We start from the raw sequence: 16,189 nt of genomic DNA, 5'->3' as shown, positions 1-16,189 counted from the left end.
CTTATTCAACAACTAAGGTTATAGAGAATGATCACAGGTTGAGGGACTACTTTCACTGTGCTAACTCAGTTGGTAAGACAGTGCATCAAGTGTATTTATACATCTGGCTACCCACTTAATAATCTTTCTTTTCATACACTACTAGATGAAAAATAATAGAAGTACTTAAAGGCCTAGGAGTGGATGCTTTGTTCATCACCTTATCCATCTGTAGTAAACACAGAGTATCTAATAAAAAGATGTTATTACAAGTTATTTTTTTAAAAGAACCAAAATAGTCAAACATATTTTGAGCAGTCATACATTAGTGAATTCATGGAAAACAGCTGTCAGATTAAATCTTATCCGTCATACATGATCTTACCAGTTTTTCAGCAGCTACATGAAGCACTGCTGATAAAAGTTTTCCGGCAGTACCATTAGCTACACAAGGTTGGGCCGCATCTTTAAGGACAATAAGGGGTATACTTCCATCTTGGATCATAGGGCCTACGAGTTCCCCTAGATACAGCCAAATCTTTGGAATATCTATCTCGAAATCATCGGCTAATTCTAAGACAGATTTTAGCCTAAAAACAGAAAGAGAACAAGAATAAGGGTAATAATATTTATTACTCCTAGTAGAACTTGTATTAAAATCTACTCTCAATCACAGTGAACAGGAAAATCCTGTAATGTGAAATACAAAAAAAGAATGAAAACAAGACAAGTTACTGTTCTAATAAGCTTCATTATAAATAAAAAAATTCCACCACAAAAGTAACAAAGTTTGCACGTAAACACTATTTTATAAGATTTAATTTAAATATCAGCAGTGTATTGACACACACAGACACATCTTTGGAAACTTTTCTATTCAACTGTAGCATCAGAGGGATAAGTAAAGAACTACAATCTCTAATGTTCTAATCTGGAAACAGAAAAATATACTTAAGGTCATAACTTACCCTTCGACATACTGCTCAACAGAGAGAATATTTTTTCGTACCAAATCATGAAACAGTTGACCAACTAAGTGTCGAGCCTGACTAGAGCGCTCAAGAACTTGATTAATGGCAGAAGAAATGAAAGAACAAATAGTAGACTGAGAAAAGACCTCTGAAACACAAAGAACTGCCTCCTGTAAAAAAATAATAAAATACAATTTAATTCAACAATAAAAATCTTAGCTTACTTAATGCTTACTTAATCATACTTCACATAACAAAACAAATTGTGAGATTCTCTGTAGTTCACAGTTGTTACATTTATTTGTAGTGACTCAATGTTTGGGTTTACACTTTCATCAGAAACATACAATTTCTGTGTATCTGTTTTTGACAGAAATTATATACTCCTGATGAAGGAATAAAGTCAAAACATTAAGCAAGTAACACAAATTGCAAGATTGACTGGAGCTCAGGACTGTTATATTTATTTATTTATTTATTTGTAACTAAAAATCTTAATACGATTATTAAATTTACCACGTACATATAAGCTTTCTCAAGAACACACAGTAATGTGAAAATGGAATAATGATGATACGAACCTGTATTTTCAAATTTTATTCTAATGTACAAAATTAAATAAATCACAATATAAAAAGTTCTTCTGCATTAAGTTAAAACTTGTGACAAACTCCTGACCACAGAATTGTATTACAAAGGAACATGAATGTCTAACACATTTCAATTTTCACTATGGTAGCTTACAAGTATTTAGTCTACCAGTTAGTTGTATTTGGTTCCAATATGATACAATAGTTAGTAATTTTTAAAAGTTACTTGTCTATGTTTTCATTTATTGTAATATAATGATCTTATTTCTTTACTACTAAAGTTAAATGAAATAACACAGAGTCAGTACACAAGGTTCAAAACAAATACTGGCACCTACAGTAAAAGAAACAGGTTAAATCTCCACTTACAAGAACAATCTTCCCATATTCTAGACTAAGACAGCGTTAATAAATTTATATTTTAAATACACCCACTTTCCTTCTACTGGTAAGAAATTCAAACAACTGGCAAAACACAGTACTGTAGGTTAAAACAGAGTTACAATATTTTAAAACTTCACTTTCAACTAGCTCAGTCATAAATGAAACAGCATCATGGAGCTAAAAGATACAAATGTGTAGGCAATATTCGGTGCAAAATTTTATCCCAACAAAAATAGATTCAAATCCCTTGTAGTATTAGTTCTTCCCTAATAAACCAATACCGAAAACCATAAGCATACAAGTGTATATTCTACATTATTAAATACACTATACGATAATGCAGATTTTGAAACCAGTCAATGTCATACAGTATCGTACTAAACACATCAAGAACATTTACATATTGAAATCAATTTTTGTCTCAGAAGTTCAAATATAAATCACAACTAGTAACGACGTCATCATCATAGTAAAACAAGCAAGCAGTGTTAAAAAACACGTATGGTAGGAATGAGAGATAAAAAAGCTACAACTAGCAACAGACCTTAAAATCTTGAAGATGCAGGAACTCATCAATCAACTGTTTAGTCTTGTTATCGATTTCCTCCTCCGTTAAATGTCCACTTTTCAGACTATTATCAGTCATTGTCAGAGCTATAAAAAGAAATTCATCTGTAAGATGCTGGCACTACAGATGTACGTCTCTGATGAGAACCAGGTGAAATTATACCTTTTAATGTTTTCGGAAGAAATTGAGAAACACACCTGTATTGCACTTTAGTTTAACAGAAAACAACAAACATATGGGTTGGATGAGTTTAAGGCAATGTATGTATTATATACTTGATGTTGAAGTTAGTTAAAAAATATACACTACTTCTTATGATGATGGGATTATATAAATAACACTATAACAAACTGTCTGATGTTGTTGGATTTAAAAACAAACTATTATGACTATAAGCCTAAAAAACTATTATGATGTGTTTACACCACCATATTACTTTGCCGAGGATCACGAATGGATACCATTACAGTAACACAATTACCCAAAAGACAACACTATTATGAAGGTACATTGATATTTAAAACTTCATAAAACATAACTGTTTAACTTAATATTGAAAATTGGCACGATGTAATATATTTGTTCAAGTTCTACAAAAAATCAAGTATTTGCATCTTATTAGAAACCATTTTTATTACTGCTTTATTTTAGGGTAAAAATGTATAAAGCTATCTTTTACTAAACATTTTATTTAGGGATATCAGTGAAATGGATGGATAAATATCATATTGTCATAATATTAATAATGTTTTCCAAAAGTATAAAGTAACATTAACGACAGATCTTTAGATGTTAATATATATATATATATAAATGAAGCAAATTACAACGATGTTAGTATTATTAATAGCTTTCATGCTACTTTCACAAGAGGGCAGTAATGCGTCTTCTTATACAGACCTTGTTCCTTTATCTTCTTAGGTTCAGGTTTTGGTTTCTCTTTAGTGAAAGACTTGACTGTCTCAATCAACTGTTCCTTCTCTTTAGGCAGTGTTTGAGAAGGTGTCTTTCTAACAGATGGAGGAGGAAAATGACTGGCTCTACCTCTGCTTGATTCTCTACTTGAAGGTGTTGATCTGTCAAATATGCAATTTTTTTAAATACTGATGGACTTATATGGACCACATTTAGATTACAAACTAATAATCTGTATTATTTTTCCACAATAAAACCACTAACGCAAACGATATCGGTACAAAGTTTAAAGAAAAATCCACCTGGTCACCCCCAATCAACAGAGAACCACACTTAGAGAGCTTTATTACTGCAATTGAGAATGAAGTAATTCAAACCATTAAAAGTGCGAAATAATCTCTCCTACAACAAACAAGCTGTTCTAATTTTACTGAAACATGACAATAACGTTATTATTAAACAAGCTGATAAGGATGGCGCCATTGTCATTCAGGACAAAACCGACTATACACCCTTTGTTCTCCTAAAGAAGAATAGTCAGCTATTCAAAAGTGCTCGAGTTTTGGGTCTTATTTTAAGTCTATTACACTTTATATGTGATCCTTTGTGCTAACTCTTTTATCAGAACTAATAACCTGTATTACAGTAGAATAATTTTTTCAAAAACAACTTGATACAATGCCAAAGACGTATTCAAACAATTAGCAATCCCGATACAAGTAGAAAAATGCCTAAATAACGCTTTTGAATCATAAGAACGTAGCATTTCATTTGAGATCACAGTTGCTAAGATACAGTATTATCTACAGTAAGTGTTCCAACTACATTTGTTGTATCAGAAGATTGAATTGGAGTAAAAACCTTTAACTTTTTACAAGGAAAAAAAAACAAAACTTGTCATTCACAACAGACACAAAACATTTTTCTTTCTTTCTTACTTACCTCTGAGGACCTCTTCTAGATTCATACGCAGGTATATTTTGCTCTGCTGCTAACGCTGAGAACCTAGAGCAGTGAAAAGATGATTTAAATAGTTTCCTTGCAAAAAAAAAATCATATTATCTTGGCAAGATACAATATCATATACAAAAATGCATTCAAACACATTGTATTATTTGTATATAAAATGCACAGGAGCCACTTTTTTTAAAAATATTTTACAACTGTTAAAATTTGAGGTTAGCTCTTATTTTAAACAGAAGTATTGTGGGTAATAAAATCCAAATTTAACATTTACAAAGATGTTTAACTATTTCAGGGGATAAATGACTTCACTATTTAATTTTTTTGTAAAACTTGCTGTACAACAAAATCTTAATTAACAATTTAATTATCTTTATAGAGCACTTAGAAGTTTTTCAAATCTTAAGCAGTATTTTAATGAATTTCACATGGTACACTTCATCAAAAAGAAATGTTTTTTTTAAATTCTTGAATTTGAAGACAAAAAAATCTGGCAACAAGCTTTCTATACTGGATTATTTTTTTACTAATTTTTACCTACTACATTTATCCTATATAGAAAAATAAAACAAAAAGTCACACCTATTTGAAGGCACTGAAACTTTAGGTTCATTGTCTACAGCAGCCGGCTTAGTTCCACCACTACTTCCCCGTCCCCAACTCGAGAAGGATCTACCCCCAGGGCCTAACTGGATACTTTCCGTATCTTGCTGGTTCTGGTTAATTTACAATTAAACAGGAAGTGTTTACATTTTAAGCACATTCCAGTAAACGCAACTTTCACTCAAAAAATAAGTGCCTCAGTAACGAGGAATTCCATTACTCTCATCACAGTAGTCTGACACGTTACACTTCATCATAGGCACACAACAAAAAAAAACAAAAAACTTTATCTATCAAAATAGAGAATAACAAATAACTGAATATACATAGATTATGATCCAATCATTTAAAAAACAGACATACAACAAACTATTATTTTAAGCAATTGTCTTTCAAAGACATGAATGTAACAGATATTCTCCTCTTAACACATTTCACTGTTTGTTTCAGATACTCATGAAAAAAAACAACAAAGGCTCGATTAATTTTGAACTGACAAATTACAGAAGGAAGCTAGTTGACAGCCTAATGCCAATTCTTCGTCTGGTCTAACTAGACAGTGAGAACTGGTCGTGACTCTTACAGAGTACCCATGGCCTCAGCAATAGAGCTCTCTACTTCACCATCTAGGTATGTTAATCAGTAGCCTGCATTGAGCCAAACATGTTACGTAAAAAGAACAAACTGTAATCTGTTTAGAACTAAGTGATTTTATAACACAAAATATCATGCCTGGCATAACTAATTATTATCAAAAACACTAAAAACTAAGTTTAAATATTCTTATAGCTTATTTACTACACAGACTTAACTTTCTATTCACACTTCTCAGTATGCTTAGTGTAATATTTCTAAAATGAAATATTCATCCAAGTAAAACAGATACATACTACACTTAAAAATGAGCCTTCAATTTCTAAGAATTACTTTTACTGTAATTTTCCATTTCAAAAACCCTTTCAGCTGGTTAATTACAAAATAACAAGTTAGCTGGTGGTGTACTTATATTAGACCCACTCAAATGGTTCGAGTTTTTATTTTCAACATCTGTATTATATATAAAGTTAACTTTTTTTGGCAAAACTTTGTTAGTTTTTCAACTCCAGCAAAAACTTTATGAACAAGTTAAATACATACCTTAGATAGTTGCTTTATCTTATTAGGATCTATCTGTGTTCTATGTTTGTTTGAAACTGTGCTCCAGCCATCTTCTGAATATGAGGTGTTACCCCGGTCTGTAAAAGAGCCATTATAATTATACAAACTAGTAAGACTTAATACAGATATAAGTTGGGATAAATGCATTAATACTAGCTCTTGTTCATTTTAACAAACGTGTACGGCTTTGATTAATGAAAATTTAATCAGAAAAGTAAAATTGGAGTTGAACCCTTTCTTCACTTGAGAGGTGTTAATGATAGTACCTGATTCTTTCCTTTTCACAGTGAATGTATTTAAACATTATGAAATTTAGTACAAACTTTCTAAATAGTGTCTTATTTCTCCTAAAAATATATAATTTGATTTGGTATTTATATTGTTTATAAGCTTTAGAATTTTTTTTAAATATTAAAAACACTTCTTTTAACTCTTTCAACCCAGGCTCAGTCCCTAGGACCGACCTCGTAGCCATTTTGTGCTTGTTATAGTTTTCATGCTATAACTTTAAATTAGTAAGCGAATAGTTAACGAAATTTGGTCAGTTTATCAGTATACATTACAACGGTTATATATGCATAATATCTAATTTTTTATTTACGTCTTAAGGTTTGTAAAGCAATGATTCTCACATGCCTTTTTTTTTTTCTTTTCACATCTTGCCTATCCATTATGCAAAGTAATTTTCATTTTAAGATTAAAAATACTTTTATGCATAAGAAAATGTTGAAATTTCACATGCAAAATCTTTATAATGTCCAAATAGTTAAACATTTCTTAAGAAAAAACTTTATAGTTTATACATTATTTTCAGTAACTAATCTCTGTACGGGTTTGGTAAATTTGACCGATCTCGCAACCACCATAAAAAAAATTAGGAAGTAAACAAATTATGCCTTTTCCTTTCTAGAATGAGCACATATTATAACACAAAAACATAAATGTTTAGATGAAATAGTTTAAATCTCATAACATTATACATTTATTGTTTTTATTATATTGACCTTTCACCCGTGCCTGGCTAACAATGTAGAAGTTACAACAACATGGCTCACATGCACTCATGTTACCGTATCAAATAACATAAAGGTGACCTTTTGTCTGTACAAAGTAACTTGTCTTGGCTGTGTTTTAGTCGACTGATATTTTGTAAAATACGGTCACATTTCAATTATTATACATTATATATGTATATAGATTATCGCTATTTTGAAATAAGTTCTTAAAGTTATTTTCCTAAAACATAGAACAGTAAATAAAGAAGTAAAGCAAACAATTATTTCTTCTAGTTACAATCTTTGTATTTGGTTGCTGCTTGATGTAGGTTGCTAAGTCTTTAAAAATTCTACACGTTGAGGATATGAAACAAATATTTTTTTTAGGTTTTATATATATATACTTTTGAATAACTAAAAAATCATAAATTACTACATTAATACCATAGAATTCTACTATAATTTATCAAGCTTAGTAACCAAGCTGTATTTGGGTCTAAAAAAAATATGAAATTTCGAGCAGACTAAAGACAACCTACCACATTGAAATCTTGGTTTAAAAGAAAGAAATGGTGCTATATATGTTAGAAAGACTAGAAAAACCACTAGGGGGACATTCTGAGCTTCCAATTGGTTATTCATGTAATGTATAGAAGTAAGTGTATATAGTATAAAGTAATTACTATCTCGTATATCAGTGTTGTGCTAATTATAGTTTTCCATGCCAAATAATTGGAACTGAAGTATAGCTTGCTTTAACCACTGTTGTTTAAAAATCAACACTATTATATTATTATTAAGTTACAAAAATATCTTAGCTTAGAAAATGTTTAATTATTTTATGAATGTACCCTCCCCCTTTTACTAATTGTTATGTATATAGCATAAATGAAAAAATATGATGTACAAGTTCTTTAACCTATTATGCACAACTTTAGTCCATTGGACCGGCCCTCTACTGGAGAAAGATAATTGACTATAATTCTGAATTTACTAACTATATCTACACCAAAGTATGGCAAGCTTGTAGTAAAATGTACAAGTCTGTTGTACACAAAAAATCAAATGATTTACACAAGTATTTGTACTGAAAAGGCAGAGTTCAAGGTGATGTTCACGAAGTTACAAAGGTGTTCGTACTGAAGATATGTCTATATTAGCCTGACTCAGACTCTGACAGGGCAGAGTTCAAGGTGATGTTCATGAAGATACAAAGGTGATCTTACTGAAGATATGTCTATATTAGCCTGACTCAGACTGACAGGGCAGAGTTCAAGGTGATGTTCATGTGAAGAACAAGATACTTTGTCAATATCCCTGCACTACTCTACTTTAAATGTCATTAAATCAGCATTGGAGGATGTCATGAATAGTTGGTAACTCTAACATTAAATACATACCACATTGAATGGCATCCTGTAAAATGTCGTGACATTGACCCCTACCCATTCACATGGGAATAAAATGGTTTTTATGGACTAGTTTAAGCCCTTTTGTTTCCGTAATAAAATTCATGGGAGTTTCATATTTGTTTCATTTTTAAACGTCTTTGTACTTGCAATCTCTAGCTCTCACTCAACTTTCACAGTCGGTAATCTAAAGATTCCTCTAATAACATCTGTTTGACACCCAGAACACGTACATACAAAGATAATAGATCGTATAACTCTAAAGATATGGTTCCTGATGTGACAATACTTTTTTAAAGGTTAGTTTTTTCATGTTTAGATTCATATAAAAAAACAATAAAAATGCAAACAGTGTTATTCTTACTACCAACAGTATTTTTTTTACTTTTAACATTATATTTATTTCGTTAGCAAAACTAAGTTGTTCCTCCTCTTAAATCCTGAACTTACTTTTTCTCCTATCCCTGTCTTCGGGTCTTTTTTGGGGAATCACTTGTTGAAGTAACATCTCCTGTTCTTGAGCTTCCATCTTGGCTTCTTTGTGGATCTGATCAATTGTTTTGGGGTTGTTTTCATCCCTCCTTGGCACCCAGTTGTTCTAAAAATTTCCGTTTCAATGAATGAATAATAAACCATGACTAATAAGCATTTTTTATTCATGCAAGATCTAGGTTTAAAGAGCTATGCATAGTATAACTTTGAATTCACTGAGTGTTTCTACCAGAAACTTGGCAAGCTATTAGTAAACATCTAAAAGCATCATACAGTTACAATCCCACTCATAAATAAGTCTATAAGCATCCAGACAAAGTAATCAATTACTGGCAATTAGTGTTATGACACTGCCATTTCTCCATAGGTGGCTATTAACAAATGATCGTAAAGCATATGTTCAAATATAATCACAGCAAAATTATACGTTCAATTACAATGTTGGTTGTTTTATTAATGTAACTTTCATTATTTCCTTAAAAAGCGATCTTGATATCATAGACTTGATCTCGAGCTATGTGAATATCCTTTATGAAGTAAAGAATTTTCCACATGCAATGTTTATTGAGAGAGTTGAAAGTGAACAGTAGACAGACAATGACAATTTCATTTGATGTGGCAACCTGCAAAATAATGTGACTGGCAGTAGTTTTTCCCAACAAAAAGGCAAAATATACATGTAATATTCTTCCTTTCTTCTAGAAATGGTAACAAAACAAAGGTTAAAAGAAAGAGCTAAGACTACATGTATAATAAAGAAGAAAGGGTTTTTAAATACAGGAATAAGTTACAGATTGTTGCAAATTCACTATTTTCCTCTCTCGAGGAAGGGCTTCCATCAGAGGAATCTGAAACTAAAGGGCTTCATGCTTCTGTTTGGTCACCTCCAACAGAAGCTGACTACAAAACCAACTGGTCAAGAAATCCTGATCTTTTTTTTTTATTTAGTCTTATTGACAGATAGGTATGTAGCTGGTCAGAAATTTTTTTTCAGGTAAGGATGTTCCTGAATTATCAGGCCAGATGTAGTATATGAACATACCATCAATTTATCTTTTCTGAATATATCCTTTATTCTGTATACGAGCAGGTTTAACAAGAAGTACTTCTTTTCATGTGAAGTTTTTTGTTTTTGTCTTTAATTTTGTGTCTCCAATCATTTAAATGTATCCAATAGTTACTTTTTCAGTAAAAGTATAATTATTTTGTGTGTGTCTAATAACAACATGGTCTGGTCTGTTCATATAAACTCTTATATGCAAAGAAACCAACTGTTAAAAAAAAACTTTGAAAGAAAGAAAACCAGATTTCTTTTAACACTATTGATCATAAAGTTCCATTTTATACATCCAATAAGTTCTATGAGTACTCACCAACCCTAAATATCCTTAACTGATGCCTTCGCATATAAGAACATTCCGGTAGCTTTAAGACACACATAATATAAGATACAGGGTGGTGCAAAAGTTGTGCCCCATGGGAATTTTGAATAACAATAATAATAAAAAAAAGTAATGACTTGTCTATTAAAGTAAATGTTCGAACTGCTGGCCATTAACTTCACAGCACTTACTGATTTGAAGTGAAACTATACAAAAATCATAGATACAAGGATTGTTGTTAAGTTTTGTATTAGAATCCTTTGTTCTTCACTAAGAGATGTTCTGCTAGTTGCTTTTTCAGAAACTATACATTACAGTGTTTCTTTACTTTACAATAATGAAGGCAGACAAGAATATTTTGGTTACTGTCCAGCCCACTTTCTGTGGCATAATAAAAGCCTCTCTGCACATGTTTCTTGAAATAGTCATTACGAGATAGGAAATATCAAATGAGAAACAAAAATTTAGATAAGTCTATTACAAATGGATGACAGTCTAAAAAATATATTTACATTTTGGATGTGCAGAAATATTATAAATTAAAAAATAGGCTTTGCAGGCGATATCCCTTGGAGCTGCACAGAAATCAAAGTTAAAACATTTTACGAGTTTGGTCAATTTGACCAACCTCGTAACCACCAAAAAATCTAAATTACCCCTTTTTTAATGATTTCATACTGTAGCATGAAACTACATTTGTTTATCTTTAGTAGCTTTTAGCTCACAACAGTATACAACTATTTATACTTAAATTTTCTTGTTTTATTGCCCTTTGAACCATGTCTAATTACCATTTGTAAATCACTTGGGGAACGTGGGGCTCATTGTTATGTTATTGATTTACATTACTCACGAGCTTCTCCAAACTGCTCACATGTGTGCCTCATGAAAATTTGTTATCAAATTAAATTTTAGACTTAAAGTCACTAAAAGCCTTGTGACATGCGCAGTAATGGATGCCCATGCAGAGAGGGTTAAATGAGCTTCATTAACCATGAATCTTGGTGTGGTCATCTAAGATTAACAAGTTTCATCAGTATGTTTACTATAATTCTCACCTTACGAAGATCTATTACATCCTGTAACATAAATCTTATCCTGGAGGAAGTAAGTCGTTTCTTCACAATGTTCTCCATGGTTTTAAAGTAGTTATCCATCTGGAAAACAAAACAAAAAAATTAATAATGATAGTAAAAATATTATGGGCAAAGCAAATTAATGAAAGCTCTTATAAATAAAATTATTTTAATAATCCATTTACTTTTGTTATATTTATTTATACTCTGGGTGGTAATTTTGGTTACGTCCTTTCAACCTCAACATGTTTGAGGACAACCAGGGGTGTTCAGAAGCTTTTATCTGCTTCTCTTCAACCCCACTGCTTGGTGAGAGATGTACATATTCGTGAGTATTATAGTTTGTCCTGGATTTGGTTTGACCGGGTCTGGAGCATACGTTTACTTTTGTTCTTCAACTAGTGTTTATGTATAGTAGAGATACACTGACACCACTTTTTGCCAATACTACCAATATATAATACTTGCATTTGGCTATCAAGACATACTGATGATGTCATGAAAAGTTTATGTCCCAGGCTAGCATAAGTTGAAACACTACCAGTGACATGAAGAAAAATTTAATATTTTCAAAACTAATTAATTAATTTTCCATGCTGGCATAAATTTTGGCATAGCCAGAAACATGAAGAATGCAATATTTATAATATTTTTTCATTCATTTTCCTCTATCGGTACCCATAGTACTCAGAATCACTGATAATGCCGCTAATTGCACCAATATAATAATCAGCGTATTTCTATCCTGTAGTAAATTTGATTTTAAAAGATCATGTGAGTTTTACTGTTCTAAAGGTTTTTATGGGCTTTATCTGTCCCAAACCTTATAGAGATGAAAAGTAATGAGCCGAACAACTGTCAAAATGTAACCATGTTTTTCCTTTTTAGTAAGTGTAAATCCTATATTGTGTATAACTGACAATGATTAAGTGGTGAAGATTTAGATGAATTGCTGAGTAACATTTCAAATTCAATCACTTTCTGTGGAACTCAACTTGTAGTTGCTTGTTGGGCTTTGAGCCAAGCTAAACAAGGGCCATCTGTACTAACTGTCCCTAATTTTGAAGTGACAGAGGTACGACAGTGAGTCAACACCAACTCTTGTATGTCAGAAGGATGTCATTTTTATAATACACCCAAAACCCAAAATTAACTTTGTGCATGTGTGTGCGTGTGATAGAGATGTGTACCAAGGAAACTTAGCTCCACAAAAAGAGTATGCTAACAACTGAGTCATGCTTAGCCACTCAAGTTAGGAATTCATTCACAGGGCATCAAAATAAAAGATCAAGTCTCTAAAGCATTAACTCTAAAAATCTATGATTTATAAACATATATCAGGAACAACACAAACCGTTGAGGGAAAATAAGAATTTCAGCTCACCTGTTGAGTCCAGACTTTGTTTTTGCCCCTGTCTCCTTCTAGCTCCTTTCCAACAGTAGTCAGGAGCCGACAAAGACACTCTAAAGAATCTTCATCTTGTTGAGATAACAGTTTGTGTATACAACTGTCCATGATCTTGGGAGTTAGCATGCTTAGCTTGAACAATTCTCCAATAAACCTAAAACGTTTCGATAAAAAGAAAAGACATATATAATACACAGATTACTCAACATAATAGCATTTCTGTTATTAAAATTAAAAAAATATTGCTCTAAGGCTATCTTTCTTTTAAATACAGAATATATGAATCACAGTAAATTGGGATAACCTATCCAAAAAATATGGTATAGCTTATTTAACTTTCCAATACCAGTGAAAAATGTAAACTCAAATGTTTTGTTTCATATAGTATGAACGATTTTTGAAACAACATTTTTACGACTATACATACTTAAGTATTTATAACAAAAACATTGCACTTGCCAATCTTGTTGTGTGAGGAACACAAGCTGTAATGGCCAATTAGCCAAGAAGATTGTTTTACTTCCTTTTCTCATAAGATGAAATATTTGACTTCCTGTTAAGAGCTTTAGATCAATTCATTTCAAATTTGAAGTTTAATACAACAACACGAATACCAAAAAAGGTATATAAGCTGTGTTGTATGATTTTTGTTATAATATTAATTCTCCTCTTTAATAATTGTAACTAATTTTAACCGTAACTAAGTGTAAAGCACGAGTAAGAACTGAACTCTTGACGCGTGCTACCTAATACAATTTAAGTTCATGTATTACAACAGATAACAGTTTAAACATATTAAATACACATTTGACAAATACTAGTTTTGGTATGATACAATAAAACGTATATGTTGAAAAACTTCACTCAGAAGCAAGGAATTTCACACATGAAAACATCAGCGTAAAGGGTCGAATAACCATGTCTCGACTGGTTTTCTTTAATATCTAAACGATTCCAAGATTCATAGAATGTATGTATTCACAGGTTTGTAGAGTGATAAATAAAATTACAATATAAATGAAAAGCTACGCACCACACCCATCCAATCGCATCCTGTCTTTCAAAAAATGTCCAATTCTTTCTGACATTTGCTATTACATTATTTATAACCAACAGAATGAGAATAGTTGAATTTATCAAATTTCTATGAGGCTTGAATCATCCAGATTACAGGTTTTGAAAAATTTGCTCCAATTTCATTGTTTCCCATCATAGGAGTTTGGCTCGACCAAATATCAAAATCAGTTTAACCCATTTATAACTTAGCTAGAAAACCAGTTAAATTATAATAATTTTAAAACGTTCTATTATTTCTGCACGACAATACTGTGTTTATAAATGGAATTTTTTAAAATTAATTTGTGAGACAAGTTCAACTTCTAGTTCTCAGTCTATCCCATTTCTTCAGTTGTAGCTCCTCAGTGGCTCAGTAGTAAGTCTGAAGATGTATAACACTAAACCCCAGGTTTTGATACAAGATAGTCCACTACGTAGCTTTGCACTTAACAACAAAACAAACCAAACAAATTTCAATGATAATACATTTTGAGGTTCTGTGTCTGAAATTGTTATAGTATTACTATAGTTTGGTTCTTTGGAGCTTATTTTTAATTATTGTTTTTGAAAATGTGATTATATATATGTATGAATTGGACGTTAAATGTCATCGTTTGTAGGAAGAGAAGAAAAAGCAATTGAGAGAAGATTTAGAAGAAGCAGAAAAGAAGGCAAAGAGGCAATCATTAGGAAATATTAGGTACAAAAAACTTGTTGCTTCATTTGTGTCCATGACTAGAATTTAAAATTCAATTAACCCTCTGTATGCAGGCATGATAATATTAACCGACCTTGTAACCATCACATAATCATGAAACTACGTATCCTGTTGGAAATAAAAATGTTTTTCATCTTAAGTTTATAAATTTTATTTGCATTGTCGCTAGAAATTTCTTAGTGAATACCAAAAGTTTTTCTTTCAGTAAAACTTTATAAATGTAACAAAATCAGAAAGTTTGGGTAAAATGAAGAGTTGAAAAATAGTTTTTTATTTCTAGAATAAATTTACATGATAACAGACAAACACATGCTATTTATTCTTGCAGCCAATGCTAAGCTCATTTAATTATATTGCTCTGTAGCTGTGTTTATTCATTCATCACAGTGGGATGGCATTTTGTAAACAAGTTATTGAATTACCAACATGGACATCAAGTTATACAATCATGCCTTGAGATGTCCTGAGTAATTTCTTCATTTAAATTTTTTTCCATTTAAGTTTTTTTTTTATCTAATCAAAAAAGTTTCTGATTTTTATATTTTAGTTCATTTTCTATCAATAAATTATAATCATAAAAATACAAGAAATCTGGAATCTTGTCTTTCTCCTGTTTTTGTACTCCTAAGAATGAAGTTTGTTTAGTAATGATAGTGTGGCTACACATTTTTCAAACCATTGTCCTATGTTTTCAGAAATATAATACCAGGAGAAGAGTATAATGATAGTTATTCAGAGATTATGAGCTTGAATTAAATATTAAACAAGTATATTTATACAGGAGAGAGAGAGAGACATGGAAAAAATTATTTCATACTATTTATATACATCAAATAATCAATTCATAATGTTTCATCCAGAAGTTTATATTTATTAACAAATTACTGGCAACAACAGCTGGAGTTGTTTTGTACAATAAAGCAGGAGATAAACAGTCCTACGTTGAAATTGGTCAGTAGACTATTTCATTCATTACATAAAATATATTCTTGTATAATTGTAAAAGGTGTTTTTGTTTGAATTTCTTGCAAAGCTACAGAAGGCTATCTACCTGTACTAGCTGCTCCTAATTTAGCAGTGAAAGACTAGAGGGAAGGCAGCTAGTCATCACCACCCCACCACCAACTTTTGAGATACTTTTACCAACAATACTGGGATTGACTGTCACATTATAATGCCCCCCATGGCTGAAAGGGTGAGCATGTTTGGTGGGATGGGGATTTGAACACGTACCCACAGATTGCGAGACAAACTCCCTAACCACCTGGCCAGTAGGTGTTTTGGAGTTGTATAGTTAATTTCTCTGAATCCTTTTTGACTATAATGCACACTTGAAACAAGTTAGCAACAAGAATACGTTCTGAAGCAGTAGACTGTAATGTGAAGAAGTCACAGAAAAAAGAAAGCATAAACTGGATCACTACATCAGCAGTTATATCAAACCACTTGGAAATAAATCACTACATCAGCAGTTATATCAAACCACTTGGAAATAAATTAGGTGGTGATTATCATCACTTGT

The 16,189-nt window shown here is 31.4% G+C and overlaps 1 protein-coding gene across 1 annotated transcript in view; it reads right to left on the bottom strand.

Moving 5' to 3' along the window:
• LOC106461962 (eukaryotic translation initiation factor 4 gamma 3-like) overlaps positions 1-16,189 on the bottom strand; it is a 70,477-nt gene that overhangs the window by 5,753 nt on the left and 48,535 nt on the right. The window contains exons 14-23 of the mRNA XM_013921831.2: positions 12,870-13,052; positions 11,468-11,566; positions 8,986-9,133; positions 6,111-6,208; positions 4,953-5,086; positions 4,350-4,412; positions 3,393-3,568; positions 2,469-2,578; positions 948-1,120; positions 365-569 (exon numbers count right to left, since the gene is read on the bottom strand). Coding sequence (XP_013777285.1) covers positions 365-569; positions 948-1,120; positions 2,469-2,578; positions 3,393-3,568; positions 4,350-4,412; positions 4,953-5,086; positions 6,111-6,208; positions 8,986-9,133; positions 11,468-11,566; positions 12,870-13,052 — 1,389 coding nt within the window. The remainder of the gene's footprint in view (positions 1-364; positions 570-947; positions 1,121-2,468; positions 2,579-3,392; positions 3,569-4,349; positions 4,413-4,952; positions 5,087-6,110; positions 6,209-8,985; positions 9,134-11,467; positions 11,567-12,869; positions 13,053-16,189) is intronic.

Source organism: Limulus polyphemus, unplaced genomic scaffold, assembly GCF_000517525.1.
Source record: "Limulus polyphemus unplaced genomic scaffold, Limulus_polyphemus-2.1.2 Scaffold1067, whole genome shotgun sequence".
Lineage (NCBI taxonomy): Eukaryota > Metazoa > Arthropoda > Merostomata > Xiphosura > Limulidae > Limulus > Limulus polyphemus.
Note: the sequence above shows the minus strand (reverse complement) of the source record. Positions and strands in the feature narration are given on the sequence as shown.